This window comes from Salvelinus namaycush, chromosome 7, assembly GCF_016432855.1.
Source record: "Salvelinus namaycush isolate Seneca chromosome 7, SaNama_1.0, whole genome shotgun sequence".
NCBI classification, from domain to species: domain Eukaryota; kingdom Metazoa; phylum Chordata; class Actinopteri; order Salmoniformes; family Salmonidae; genus Salvelinus; species Salvelinus namaycush.
This window is the reverse complement of record NC_052313.1, coordinates 18,274,188-18,288,458: the sequence shown is the minus strand read 5'-3', so window position 1 is coordinate 18,288,458 and position 14,271 is coordinate 18,274,188. Positions and strand designations below refer to the sequence as shown.

Here is a 14,271-nt window from a genome sequence, read left to right as displayed (position 1 = left end):
TGGCACACATACGCAATCCATTTCTTAATTGTCTCAAGGCTTAAAAATCCTTCTTTAACCTGTCTCCACACCTCTAACTACACTGATTGAAGTGGATTTAACAAGTGACATCCATAAGGGATCATAGCTTTCACCTGGACCCACCTGGTCAGTCTAGGTCATGGAAAAGGCAGGTGTTAATAATGTTTATACACTCAATGTATATATAAAACACAGGGAAATGACATTTTTGACTGCACTGGGCCTTAAAGTGGATGCTTTAAAAGGCTATGTGCTGAGCGTCCTAATCAGACGTGAAACAGCGCACGCAAATGTGTATATGCTAATATTTGAAAAATCCCCTTTCTATTAAACCTTCCACAATTTGTTTCCGTCATAAAAAATTAAACAACAAAAAATGCATCAAACAAAACTTTTGTCAATAGAACCATCTCACCGTCCTATATCTCCGGGCTTAAATGGGAATGCATGTGGGATTTGGAAAAATATAAATCAAAATACAAAATTTACTTTAACGACCCTGGGTTTATAAGCGCGGAAATCGACTCTGCCGCTCGAGCATGCTTTTGCGGCACAGTCGATAGCGCGCCGGACCTCGGGCTAGAAGGTCGAGGGTTCGAGACCTGCTCCCCACTGTCATTACATTACTATTACTTTTATTCAAGAAAAAAGCATTTTAATGAAACTTGCTAGTTTAATTGGAATACGTTAACCACTACCCCATTCTCACATTTTCAACATGAAGAACAGACTTGGCTAGATACTGTAATTGTAGATGTCTAATTATCACACACACTCCTCAACTTCCTCTTTCCTTGCTTGACTTCCTCTTTGAAGTCTATTTGGCGGGGTTGCAACGGTCTTCCATTTCTTGTTGGCTGATCCCTTTATCTCAGGTTCCTAAATAAAAAGGAGGAAGTAGAGAGGATTATTTTAATATGGATACAGTATGGTGTGGACAATGTTTTTCCTTAATCAAACATAGATGAGGTATGGTATATACTGAGTGTACTAAACATTAAGGACACCTTCCTAATATTGAGTTGCATGTTGACTCCAATGCTTCCCACAGTTGTGTCAAGTTGGCTGGATGTCCTTGATACACACAGGAAACTGTTGAGTGTGAAAAACCCAGAAGCGTTGCAGTTCTTGACACACTCAAACCGGTGTGCCTGGCACCTACTACCATACCCTGTTTAAAGGCACTGAAATGCATAGAATATGTACAGGTTTCTCTCTCAGAGAGCCGATGGTGAATAGAGTCCAGTCATCCCGGTGTGCTGCCTTGTCGGCTCTTCATCATCTTCTTACAGCCGTTCTTGATGCAGTCCTCACTGTGCACAAACACACTTCACAGTATGAGACATTTTATCACTCATACCAACCATGGCGTAACATCATGTGGATGTGGAGCAGGATTTCAACAGTGTGAAAAAGTAGTGCCATTGTCGGAAAGTACAGTGCCACATCAAATGATTCAAATAAAATTGACTTATTTAGAATACAAAAGTGTGACTGAAGCGTATATTCTCGTATTTACACCATTAAGTCAAATTTTCCATTAGTCATGCATTGACGTCAATGGGAGTAGGATTCACCCCTGCCATTTTTTACTCAAATAAATCAGAGTGGGGCTCCATAAGGGTTGGAATATAACCTCAGTGATGCTATATTATGTCGATCCTATCCTGTACCTGAACTGTTTCTCTGAACACATGAACTGGATAAGGGCGTCCTTGTCGGGCTCGCTCCACTTGAGGTTACTGTGGAGCAGTCCACAATGTCAGGCTGCAGGAACAGACCACTAGCCTCCTTATACAGCCAATCCTCTGGGGCAGGGTGCTTCTGCAAGGTGCCAAGGAGACAAACACTCACACTGACTTCTGGGAATGGGATAACTGCTGCGTGACGGTTTGGAACTCAAACTAGGGACTGCTTATTATGTGGGACTGTCGTGCATGTGTGCATTTAAGAGGAGCAAATTAAACAATGGAGAATTGGGATTACAAACTCTTACAAAGTTTGACAGTCACAACACAGGTGAACTCACAGAAGGATAGGAAGCTTCCTAAGATAGAGAAACAGAAATGTTATAAGTAACCTCAAAAACAAATATCCAACACACACAGCTTCTATTGTTATAATACTGTTAGATAAACTGTATGACTGGGATGAAAGATGGGTAAGGTGGTATAGAAACTACAGTAGCATTTTGCGTCGCTGGTGGTGAGGTGCCTCAGTAGGACCCCTGCTCCAAATGTCAGGCTGTCCGTATCTTCTGTTGCCGTGGCGACTACCTTCTCCACCTTAACCAGAGCAGCGCAGCTCACCTCTGCCTCACATGGAGCCTAGTGGGTGAGATGGAAGATCACTTAGATACGTTCAAAGCTTAATGAATGGACCGAGGTGTACAGTAACTATGTGCACAGAAGATTGATTAATTTATGGGTGGCAAAACTTGAGACAAACCTTGATGTATGGCACCCCCATTAGGGTGAGCAGCTTCTTGCACTCGTCGTTGTGCTGCCGGGTAACTTTCACCAGACGCTTACTGAACTTGTCAATGTTCTCCTGCTCCCCTGGTGGTGAATAGAAAAATTGGTCATCACTACACACGTGTTGGTGTAATTTCTGTATCATGTAAATGTTTATTTGCCGTTGGTGACATCCTGTACCTGTTTCCTGCACCTGGGCCAGCAGTTTCTCAGCCTCTGCCCTCCTTCTCCAGCTAAAACCACACAGAGAGAGAGGTTAGATTAAGACTCCCGAGTGGCGCAGCGGTCTAAAGCAATGCATCTCAGTGCTTGAGGCATCATTAGACACCCTGGTTTGAATCTTGGCTGTATCACAACCGTACGTGATTGGGAGTTCCATAGGGCGGCGCACAATTGGCCCAGCGTTGTTTGGGTTTGGCTGGTGTAGGCCATCATTGTAAATAAGAAGTTGTTCTTAATTGACTTGCCTAGTTAAATAAAGGTTAAATAAAAAAAGATGGTTTTCAACATTTGAGAAAATACATAATGCCAAGGAGGGGCAATAAAGTTGTGATCTTGATGTGACCCCCGTCCTTACCTCTTGTGACTTCAGCTGTGGGGGCTTGCCATCAAACGCGTAGACAGGTTTGATGCCGTGCCCAAGCATGTGGATGATCTGGTAAAACGTGCTCATGAGGTGGCTGAGGATGCAAGTGAAATCACATTTTGTTATTTTTTATTTATTTTACCTTTATTTAATTAAGAACAAATTCTTATTTTCAATGATGGCCTAGGAACAGTGGGTTAACTGCCTTGTTCAGGGGCAGAATGACAGATTTGTACCTTATCAGCTCAGGGATTTGAACTTGCAACCTTTCGGTTACTAGCCCAACCACTAGGCAACCCTCTAACCACTAGGCTACCCTGCCGCCCCATGACTAACAGAGACTTGAAAATATCATATTAGAATGGGTTAGAAGAAAATACAATGTATATTCATTCACTCCATGTTGACATACACTACAAATACAAAAGTATGTGGACACCCCTTCAAATTAGTGGATTTGGGCCTCCCGAGTGGTGCAGCGGTCTAAGGCAGTGCTAGCTGCGTTACTACAGATCCTGGTTTGATACCGGGCTGTGTCGCGACTGGGAGACCCATGAGGCGACGCACAGTTGGCCCAAATCGTCCGGGTTAGGGGAGGGTTTGGCCGGCTGGGATGTCCTTGTCCCATCGTGCTCTAGCGACTCCTGTGGCGGCCCGGGCACATGCACGTTGACACTGTAGTGTACGTTCCCGTTTTAAGTGTGCATTGTGTCAAGAAGCAGTGCGGCTTGGCTGGGTTGTGTATGTGACACATGGCTATCGACCTTCGCCTCTTGGGGAGAAAAAGGGGAAATTGGGGAGAAAAAATATATACATACATAAATAAATAAAAAATGTGTGGATTTGGCTATTTCAGACACGCCTATTGCTGACAGGTGTATAGAATTGAGCACACAGCCATGCAATCTCCATAGACAAACATTGGCAGTAGAATGGCCTTACTGAAGAGCTCAGTGGCTTTCAACGTGACACCGTCATAGGATGCCACCTTTCCAACAAGTCAGATCGTCAAATTTCGGCCCTGCTAGAGCTGCCCTGGTCAACTGCGGTAAGCCACACAAACTCACAGGATGGGACTGCGGAGTGCTGAAGCGCGTAACACATAAAAATCGTCTGTCCTTGGTTGCAACACTCACTACCGAGTTCCAATTTTTTTTGTCATACCAGTGGTATAGGTCTGTTATAAACTGGGTGGTTCGAGCTCTGAATGATGAATTCAGACGTATACCACGGATATGACAAAACATGTATTTTTACTGCTCTAATTACTTTGGTAAACAGTTTATAATAGCAATAAGGCACCTCGGGGGTTTGTTTGTGGTATATGGCCAATATACCACGGCTAAGGGCTGCATTCATTTATAATTGAGTTTAGACAGCTAGCTTGCTAGTTAACGTTAGCAACTTGAAGATATTTGAATGTGAATATTTTCTACAATATAACATTTTATAAAATAAGGATTTATCATGACTAACATACGAATAAAACATTGTTTACATGCAACTCACTGGCTGTTCTCGTGTCACTTTCGCGGAATCTGCTGTTTAATGAGAGACTGGGTTGACAATCCAGGACTCTTCGAGTATCGTTCATCGATTGACCGGTAATAGATTAAAAGGCCTGTGTCTTTGACAGGAAGTAAATAAACATATTTGATTGGTTAGTGAGATTAAGGGAAATCCGGTCGAGAGAAATATCATGAATTTAAACAGTAATCAGAGGAGACACAACAACAATTACTATGCACAAACGAAATAATTATATTGATCATATTTTATTTACATAGTAAAATATAAGAGATTTGAAGATAGGTACCGTGGAGGTGTGTTTTTGCTTCTTCACACCGCCCACTCCGGAAAAGTCAGCCATCGTTAGCTATTTTTATTTTTTAAGGTGACGTGGAGTCGGTCCCCTTCTTCATCCCGATTCATGTGTCTTTAAAAGTACGATACATAACTGTATTTCTAGATAATCGAAGTAGCAAAATTTAAACTAACTGGAATATAAAAAATGTGTATCAATATTTAGATTCAATCCCAGCAGGACATCGCTGAGGAGGCGAGTATTCTTGGGCCTGGAATCTGAGGAATCCAGCGGGCAGACAGGTTTGGTACGATATGTTCTAAAGCTAGCGATATGCACGGTACGATAGCTAGTTCCTCGATGTAGCTAGAGGACTATTTTTTTTAGATGAAAGCAAGTAATTTTGTATGTTTATTCAACTGTAATAACGTAGCTAGTAGAGTCAACACTGACTACGTACAGAGTCTTTGCAGAGTTTACTCTTGCAATGCACTATCGATGTGTTGCTGTTTCACAGGTAGCCAGGGACAGTCGCTATGTAGGTGATGGCTGTTGTTGATATAGCAAAGGGATGTTATATCGACATGATGCAATGGTTTGCTCTCACTGAATATGCTTATAGGCTTTTTGACAATTGACCTGTTCAATTATTGGAATCTATTCATTTTCAACAGGGCCCATAATGGCTGAAATTGAACATCCTAACCACCAAGGAGTCTGCCGGATGATAGGTTATTGCATCTTGGTCCTGTGTCTCGTGCCACAGATAACATGGGCTACAGTGAGCTACAAGCAAGGGGATCCTGTAACATTATATGTCAACAAAGTTGGTCCTTACCATAACCCTCAGGAAACGTATCATTACTACACGTTGCCTGTTTGCAGGCCTAAAGAGGTCAGTGAATACATGTGAATATCATAGGAGGTTGGTGGGACCTTAATTGGGGAGAACAGGCTTGTGGTAATGGCTGGAGCAGAGTAAGTGGAATGGTATCAAGTACATCAAACATATTTTCCATGTGTTAGATGCCATTCCATTTGTTCCCGTTCCAGCCATTATGAGTTGTTCTCCCTTAAGCAGCCTCCACTGGTAGATATGCAAATATATGACGAATGAATTATGCTTGTAGGGCTCTACAGATGCATGTTAGTAGTGTGTGTGTGTATAATAATTATATTAAGACTTGGCATACCATGTCTGAGAACCTTTTTTCCCCAGGTGCACCACAAGTCCCTTAGTCTAGGAGAAGTGCTTGATGGGGATCGGATGGCAGAGTCCCTGTATGAAATCAAATTCAGAGAGAATACAGAGAAGAAGTTACTCTGCCAGCTAACCCTCACAGAGAAAGAGGTATTTGCATTCGGACAAAATACGCAGAACTTCACAGTACATTGCATCATGGAAAGGTGTAACTAAACCTAGTTGGGGATGTTTCTCCTTTATTGCTCCTTTCATGTAGGTGGACCAACTCCGAGAGGCCATAGAGGAGCTGTATTACTTTGAGTTTGTCCTGGATGACATTCCCATCTGGGGCTTTGTGGGGTACATGGAGGAGAGTGGCTTCCTGCCCCATAGTCATAAGGTGGGTTAGTCTGACTGCCTTCAGTTCTCTCTCCCTCATGGCAAAACCCAAATATATGTCTACCTGCATTGTGTGTCTGTCTGTGTGTGTGTGTGTGTATATAGGTGGGGCTGTGGACACACCTGGACTTCAACATTGAGTACAACGGCAACTCTGTGATCTTCGCCAACGTCTCTGTGAAGGACTCTAAGCCAGTGCCCCTGGAGGAGGGTGGCGCCGGGCACGGGGCGGTGGGGACGGGCGGCGGGCTGGCACTGTCCTTCTCCTACAGCGTGCACTGGTTCGACAGCCCTCTGACCCACGCCCGGCGGGCCGAGAGGCTGAGGGACTACTCGTTCTTCCCCAAGACCCTAGAGATCCACTGGCTGTCTATTATCAACTCCCTGGTGCTGGTGGTACTGCTGCTGGGCTTCGTCATCATCATCCTCATGAGGGTCCTCAAGAATGACTTTGCCAGGTGACCAATGAGGGGACGGAGTGAGGAGGTTTAGACATTAATGATGTTCTGTTTTGGGGCCTCCCGAGTGGCGCAGCGGTCTAAGGCATAGCTAAGTGCTAGCTGTGCCACTAGAGATTCTGGGTTCGAGTCCAGGCTCTGTCGCAGCCAGTCGCGACCGGGAGACCCATGGGGCAGCGCACAATTGGCCCAGCGTTGTCCGGGTTAGGGGAGGGTTTGACCGGCAGAGATGTCCTTGTCCCATCGCGCACTAGCGACTCCTGTGGGGGTCCGGGCGCAATGCAGGCTGACACGGTTGCCAGGTGTATGGTGTTTCCTCCGACACATTGGTGAGGCTGGCTTCCGGGTTAAGTGGGCATTGTGTCAAGAAGCAGTGCGTCTTGGTTGTGTTTTGGAGGACGCACGTCTCTCGACCTTTGCCTCTCCCTAGTCCGTACGGGAGTTGCAGCGATGAGACAAGACTGTAACTACCAATTGGATACCACGAAATTGGGGAGAAAACAGAAAATAAAATACAAATACATTTTTAAAAAGGATGTTCTGTTTTACTGGAGAGCTCACATTGATATTGGCATGCAGGAGTTTGGGTATAATTAGAGTAGGTCTATTTGTGGCTATATATCATGTTTTATTGGGATTATGTATGGAAATGGTAGCTAAATTGTGTGGGAATGACATTCCCATATCTCAAGATCTTTCTCTCTTCTGATTGTTCCTGTAGGTACAATGTTGAGGAGGAGGGTGGCTGTGATGATCTGGACCAAGGGGATAATGGCTGGAAGATCATCCACACAGATGTCTTTAGGTTCCCCCCTTATAAAAGCCTGCTGTGTGCCATGTTGGGAGTGGGGGCTCAGTTTCTAACCCTGGCCACAGGTAACCATCAACACACTGGTTTAACACTCAGAACACATTAATTAAATCTTACAATTACTGCTGCTCAAAATACAGAATCACAATTCAGGAATATCTACGAGCAGATCAGGGTTGAATTTGGCCATTTGTGAATGGTTGTGTGACGGTTGACATCTAGTTCTAGCGTACATCAAATGCATCGCATTCCTTTTCCATTGTTACTCCCCATTGGAGGAGGGTTGAATGTCTGTGTGACAAGAACTGGAAATCTGATCAGCATGGACACACGCATAACTTGGATGTGAACACCTACCTGCATGTACAAATGACCTCGACTAACCTGTACCCCCGCACATTGACTCGGTACCGGTACCCCCTGTATATAGCCTCGTTATTGTTATGTAATTTTCTTGTTACTTTTTTATTTTTTTACTTTAGTTTATTTAGTAAATATTTTGAACTGCATTGTTGGTTTAAGGGTTTGTAAGTAAGCAATTCACGGTAAGGTCTACACCTGTTGTATTCGGGTCATGTGACAAATTAAATGTGATTTAATGTACATGTACTATGCCTGTGACAAAGTAGTCTGTAGAAATTAAGAACTGTGGTTATCACTACAAGCTCCTTCCCCCAAGCTCTCCCATTTGACCTCTGTGTCTCTGGTTGCTGTAGGGATCATCGTCATGGCGCTGCTGGGAATGTTTAATGTGCATCGCCATGGTGCTATCAACTCGGCTGCCATCATGCTGTACGCGTTGACGAGCTGCGTGTCAGGATACTGCTCCTGTAGCTTCTACACACAGATACATGGCCAGCGCTGGGTCTGGAATATCATCCTCACCTCTTCACTCTTCTCAGGTGAGCGGACAGATTTGGTCTTTTGAATCACGTCATACATATGGTAAAGGTAAATATTCCATATATATTGTCCGTGTCATTTGTTTTTCACAATTCTGGTTGAGTTTCAATTACAATAAAACTCTGTGAACAAGTTTACACCGTATTCATTTTTCAGCAGGATGTGTGTCAACTGTTGAGTTTCAATTACCATACATTTTTGTCTCCATCTCTGCTTGAACCGGACTTTCTCCTCTATTTCCCCTTTCTTCCTTCCTCCACTCTCCTTCCTTCCCTCTCTCCACCCATCTCACCTTGTTACCCACCCTCTCTTCCTACTTCCTTGATTCCCTCCTCTAACCATCCTCCCTCAATCCCACAGCTCCCCTGTTCCTGACTTGGAGTGTGGTGAACTCAGTCCACTGGTGGAGCGGCTCCACTCAGGCCCTGCCTGCCTCAACAGTGCTGCTGCTGCTGGGGGCCTGGGTCCTGGTGGGATTCCCCCTCACTGTCATCGGGGGCATTGTGGGCAAGAACCGTGCAGGCAACTTCCAGGCCCCCTGTCGCACACGCAACATCGCCCGCCAGATCCCTACACAGCCCTGGTACAAGCACACAGCTGTACACATGGCCATTGGGGGCTTCCTGCCTTTCAGGTGTGTGTGAGTATGTGTGTAACAAGATCAATATAACAGAGAGCTTCTCTCTGTGTTTGGTAATGGAGTTCCGTTGCTGAGTCATGAGTGAGCGCTTTCCCCCTGTCAGTTAAAGAGCTGTCGCTCTAGAGTCTATAACCTTCTGTGGCAATGACTCATTGTGTATAAAACCAATCGATCACATTTAATTTGTGGTCGTGCCTTTTAGTAGCTGTCATTTGTCACAGAACAAAAACCAGAAATAGAGTGTGTCTATAACGTTAGTGTGTATATCCTACTCCTGTCTTGTTTTAGGATTCATTTCTCTCCCTCCATGTCAGGGCAATCTATTTGTGATTGTTTTAAGCAGCTAGCTCAACGTAATCTGAACATTGAACACCCAGACATAAATTGTGTGTATATTGTCTAGCCTACTCATTACCCTAACCTCTATCTCTCAGTGCCATATCAGTGGAGCTGTACTACATCTTCGCCACCGTGTGGGGACGCGAGCATTACACCCTGTACGGCATCCTCCTCTGCGTGTTCGCCATCCTCCTCTCGGTGGGCGCCTGCATCTCGGTGGCACTCACCTACTTCCTGCTGTCAGGCGAGGACTACCGCTGGTGGTGGCGCAGTGTGCTGAGCACAGGTTCCACGGGCCTCTTCATCTTTGTCTACTCTGTCTTTTACTACCGCAATCGTTCGAGTATGAGCGGCTTGGTGCAGAGTGCAGAGTTCTTTGGTTACTCTCTCCTCACAGCGCTGGTCTTTTCCCTCATGCTGGGTACTGTCTCCTTCTGGGCCTCGCTGGTCTTTATTCGCTACATCTACCGCAGCCTCAAGATGGACTAAGGGAATGTATAGCCGATTACATAACAGCCCAGTTTGAATGTCTTTGTCCTTTCATTTAGTCGATTTGATTGGTTAAGAAAATACTTTTTTCCCACCAATCACATAGGTCAGTGGTTGCCACAAGTGAAGAAGGATGCATTTGGACATAGGAATGGGTCTGTGTATATGCCTCAAGGGGGAGGGGGCCCAGGGGCCTTCTAGAAATATTAAAGACTGCCATGGAGGTTGAATAAGGGAATCGGAGTTAGGTGAAAGGGTATCTATAAAGGGATGAATGTGTCCTTTGAGTGTTGTGCAATATGTGATGCAGTTTGGCATCAGCTCTTGCATAAGTGATGGAAGAAATTGTGTACTAGTCACCATCCACTGATTTTGGTTCTGGTGTAAATATACAATCTTTTCAATAAAGACAACTTTTTATTACAACCTATTCACACTGAGCTAGCGCAAGATAGTTCCAGGCCTACTCTGAATTAAATCACTGTTTCATTCACAGGAGGCTGCTGAGGGGAGAATGGCTCATAATGGCCAACAATTGATAACGTGCATGTTCTCCCAATTATGGGACTAGCGCCCTGCCTAGGGAAGGTACTTGTACAGAAACAGGAGGCAGAGCTATTCCAGCTCTTAAGGCTACTTAAATGGAGAGCTTGGGAATAGACAAGCGTGGAAAGCCTGTATCTGACATTAGAATTGTATGATTAGTTAAGTGTGCAAAGTAGAGGTGAAACTACATAAACTAAGTATTTTGAATGAACATTTGCCCTGTTAAGACATGGTTTATTTGTGCGCCAAGTCATTCTTTCCCCATGAAAGCATGACAACATTGTAACAGACTACATTTATTACCATAAACCAGTGTCAAAGCAGTCATGTACATATTTACACCAGGTAGGTTGCTGGGTTCATCTTACAAGTATGCCTTCAAAGAAAAGAAAAAAACAAATTAAGTTAAAATATACCAATAAACCATTTGCCCAAAATGTCAGGAGTACATCACCCAAGATAACAAGTAAATCCCACAATGTTATTATAGGTTGACTATGCAACAATAGGGTTAATTATACAACTAGTATTTATTCAAAAATAAATAAAAACTTGAAGACATTGGCAGTGTTCTGTAGGCACAAAGTGGAAAAAAATTGAAACGGAGGTAGTATTTGAAATAAGCCAAGACATCCACTTATTGTACATGTCAATGCATTTTCCACATTTTGGGCCTACTAAACAAAACCCTGACATGGAGGGGAAGGCATCACCACACACTGTACAACGAGGTCATAAAACATGGCAGTAATGTTAAAAGAGCATCCAATAGGATACAAATCTGGTGCGGCATGGACCAACAAACATTCAGTAGGAACGTGTAACATCTAGTAGTGCCTTGCACAGATCACGTCATCAAATAGGCTGGTGAGGGAATAAAAGCATGCCACTTCCAGCATAGACACAGCAAGGCTTCGTCAGAGTAGTATCAAAAAGCAGAATGTCAAAACAGCAACGATATTAAATACACAGATAAGAACTTTGGAAGGTATAAAACATCAAACTCCAGATTTTTAAAAGATGAGGGGATACTATTTAAGTGGGGCCAGCGAATGGCTTGATAAGCGAATGGCTTGATAAGATTAGCCAACACCTCATCACGAAATAGAGAATTGCCTGTCGTAATCTTAATTGTAATAATATTCAAAACTTATTAAAAAAAGTAATAAGTAGACAAACCAGTGAATTTACCACCATGACCACTAACATGTTACCTCTGTTGGTTATTGGCTAGACTTGTGCATGGGGCTCATGACTTTCCAGTCATCACTGTTGATGCTAGTATGGTGGTTTGCACTGACCGTGCTATAACCATTGGGGTACTCATGGTGGGTCACAGCTGGGGGCAGGGGCCAGATGCCCGGGGGCCTTGCAGGGGGCTGGGGGGGAGAGGATGGCTGAGGATACCCAACAGCATAGTAAGGCAGGTTCTGTTGAGAACGCTTCCTTAACATGGTCTCTCGAAACTGTTGAGCAATGGTGTGGTCCTGGATCTGTGCTTGGGGTTCGCCCTGAAACTAAAAAAACAAAACAGATGGTGGTTAATATCAATAAAGGTCAAAAGCACAGCTGTGCGTAGTGATGTATCGTCCTGCCTTTAAGACATTGTCCAGACTAGGGACAGGTCTCCATTGTGGACGAGCCACTATGTCCAAGCCTATTGCCACTCTGTTACTGACCAACAGGATATACAAGCTAGACAACTGGTTGAGCAATATATACGATAAATGTAGTATTGCAAAACATAGTCAAATGCCTTAATTGGGTAAGGAAAATGTCTATTGGACAGGGTTACAGAGCACTCACTCCCTGCAGGGTTGGCAGAAAGTAGTTTGTGGTTTTCACCCAACTCCTGTTTCCCCTGAAAAACAGATGTGGGGACACTGCTCAGGCATCTTGATTCACCTGCTACATTAAGTTAGAGCACTACAATTGTGCTCACCTGAGGGCGCTGTGGCATGTTGGGGTAGCCAGGGTTGGGGTACCCAAGTGATGCCCAGCTATCGTCTTTCTGGTGCCTCTTCAGTTTCATCCTGCGATTCTGGAACCATGTTTTTACCTGGAAGAAAACATTTGGCAACAGAAACAAATACCAGCTATGATTTGATACATTTGTGAAGTGCCGGTTGTTCTTAACACAGTAAGTAGCCTAAACGCACCTGTTTGTAAGTAAGCCCAGTCAGTCCAGCCAGGGTCTTCATCTCAGCAGGGGTGAGGTACTTCTGCATGTTAAACCTATGAGTAAGGGCATCCATTTGGCCTGTTGAGAAAGTAATTCGAGCTTTTTGTTTGGGGATATTCTTGTCCACTTTCTCTGGGGAAGAAGGGGGCAATGACTGCAGGGTGCAGTCCTCACTCCCCATAACTTGTAGACTTTTATACTCCTCTGGATGAGAACTGGAGACATTCTCACTGCTATTTGGGCTTCCACTGGCTGTCTCCAACTCGCTTCTCACCCAGGTGGTATGGTTGGCTTGAGGATTGTACTCCTCTCGGTCGTTCGACGAACTCAAAGAATCTGAGTGAGGAAAGGAGAAAAGTATGTAACACTTACTGGTATGTGAAGTCAGTTTTTTGCTTGGATTACTTCTCACGTGCAAACGTGGTTGTGCCATTGTCTAAGCAATCTGACCAAGAGTAAACACTTGCGCCAGTGGGCACTTTTAGCGGTTCATAACAAATAACCAGTAAGATGGCGTTGGATATACAAACACACATGGGCTTCGTTTGAGAGGGAGATCGTCACTTCAGCCCGAGACCCATCAAGTCCAGTGCAATAACTACCACTATGTCTGCGATACCGTCAGTTACATAGACAAACTAGTTACCTAGAGTACAGTAGGACGAATTTACACCGATAGAGACTTACTCGGCGATTACCTAGCACAAAACAAGAACTTGCTAATGTTGGCTACATACTTGTAGCAGTAACGTGGATAGTTATTTACCTGGTGAGGTGTGGGTCTCTGAGTCGCTCTGAGTGTCGCTACTTGGCCGCTCGGTCTCCGTTTGCGGATCATGCGGAGCCCGGTTGTTGGAAATGAATAGGCGGCCACTCTGGGTATGGCAGTGAGGGTCACCAAGACATACCACAGAACCCGGGTATTGGCCATTGCTCGTGCCAGCATTGTTTTGTTCGGGACTCCAGGATGGTGATTGATGCTGTGGCAGCGCTTGCGAGTAGTAGCTGGCGCTGACCCCAGGGTTGTATGTGGCCTCTGTCCAGCTGGAGAAGTTAGGATGATTTTGCTCAGCCCCTGGTTGGTACACGAGACCATAGGCAAAAGCGTGGTAGGATGGGTTGAAGCTCACTGGTACCTTCCAGTCTGCCATATTTTTCACTAACGTTAATAGGCCTATGTGAACAAGAAACGTCCAAACAAATTGTCACACAGTTTCCTAAAGATCGAAAACTCCGAAACCACCCTTCCAGAAGTTCGAAAGTTTCTTGGTGTGCTGTTTATAGGTGAATGTGTGTGGGTGTGGGTCAAGGTCGAAGCCAATCAGTCTTCCATTCAGATATCTTGGCAGTGAGGCCGCGCCCCTGGAAGGGTCCATTCATTATTTCCATTATACACACATTTTGAACTAAATAGTAATTTGTACAAGCAAAATAGT

General features: G+C 44.5%; 2 protein-coding genes and 1 pseudogene across 9 annotated transcripts; 1 reads left to right on the top strand and 2 right to left on the bottom strand.

Annotated features, from left to right (window-relative positions):
* Nucleotides 1-1,182: 1,182 nt before the first annotated feature.
* LOC120050643 lies at nt 1,183-3,168 on the bottom strand (annotated as a pseudogene).
* A 1,619-nt stretch (nt 3,169-4,787) lies between these two features.
* LOC120051049 (transmembrane 9 superfamily member 1-like) lies at nt 4,788-10,537 on the top strand. Of its 8 annotated transcripts, none has more exons than XM_038997666.1 (10): nt 4,788-5,025; nt 5,126-5,187; nt 5,560-5,780; nt 6,105-6,236; nt 6,346-6,468; nt 6,573-6,925; nt 7,647-7,801; nt 8,453-8,638; nt 9,000-9,273; nt 9,714-10,537. In XM_038997666.1, exons 3-10 carry the CDS (start codon nt 5,568-5,570, stop codon nt 10,105-10,107), a joined length of 1,830 nt encoding a protein of 609 aa, XP_038853594.1. In that variant the 5' UTR covers nt 4,788-5,025; nt 5,126-5,187; nt 5,560-5,567; the 3' UTR covers nt 10,108-10,537. The 8 variants fall into 8 exon arrangements, with proteins under 8 accessions (XP_038853594.1, XP_038853591.1, XP_038853593.1 ...); XM_038997663.1 differs by having other exon boundaries at nt 5,126-5,192; XM_038997665.1 differs by having other exon boundaries at nt 5,123-5,187.
* Nucleotides 10,538-11,876: 1,339 nt separating this feature from the next.
* nanog (nanog homeobox) lies at nt 11,877-13,986 on the bottom strand. The gene is made up of 4 exons (XM_038997225.1): nt 13,602-13,986; nt 12,813-13,171; nt 12,596-12,712; nt 11,877-12,170 (listed from the first exon to the last, which is right to left on the bottom strand). Exons 1-4 carry the CDS (start codon nt 13,984-13,986, stop codon nt 11,877-11,879), a joined length of 1,155 nt encoding a protein of 384 aa, XP_038853153.1.
* Between the last annotated feature and the right edge of the window lie 285 nt (nt 13,987-14,271).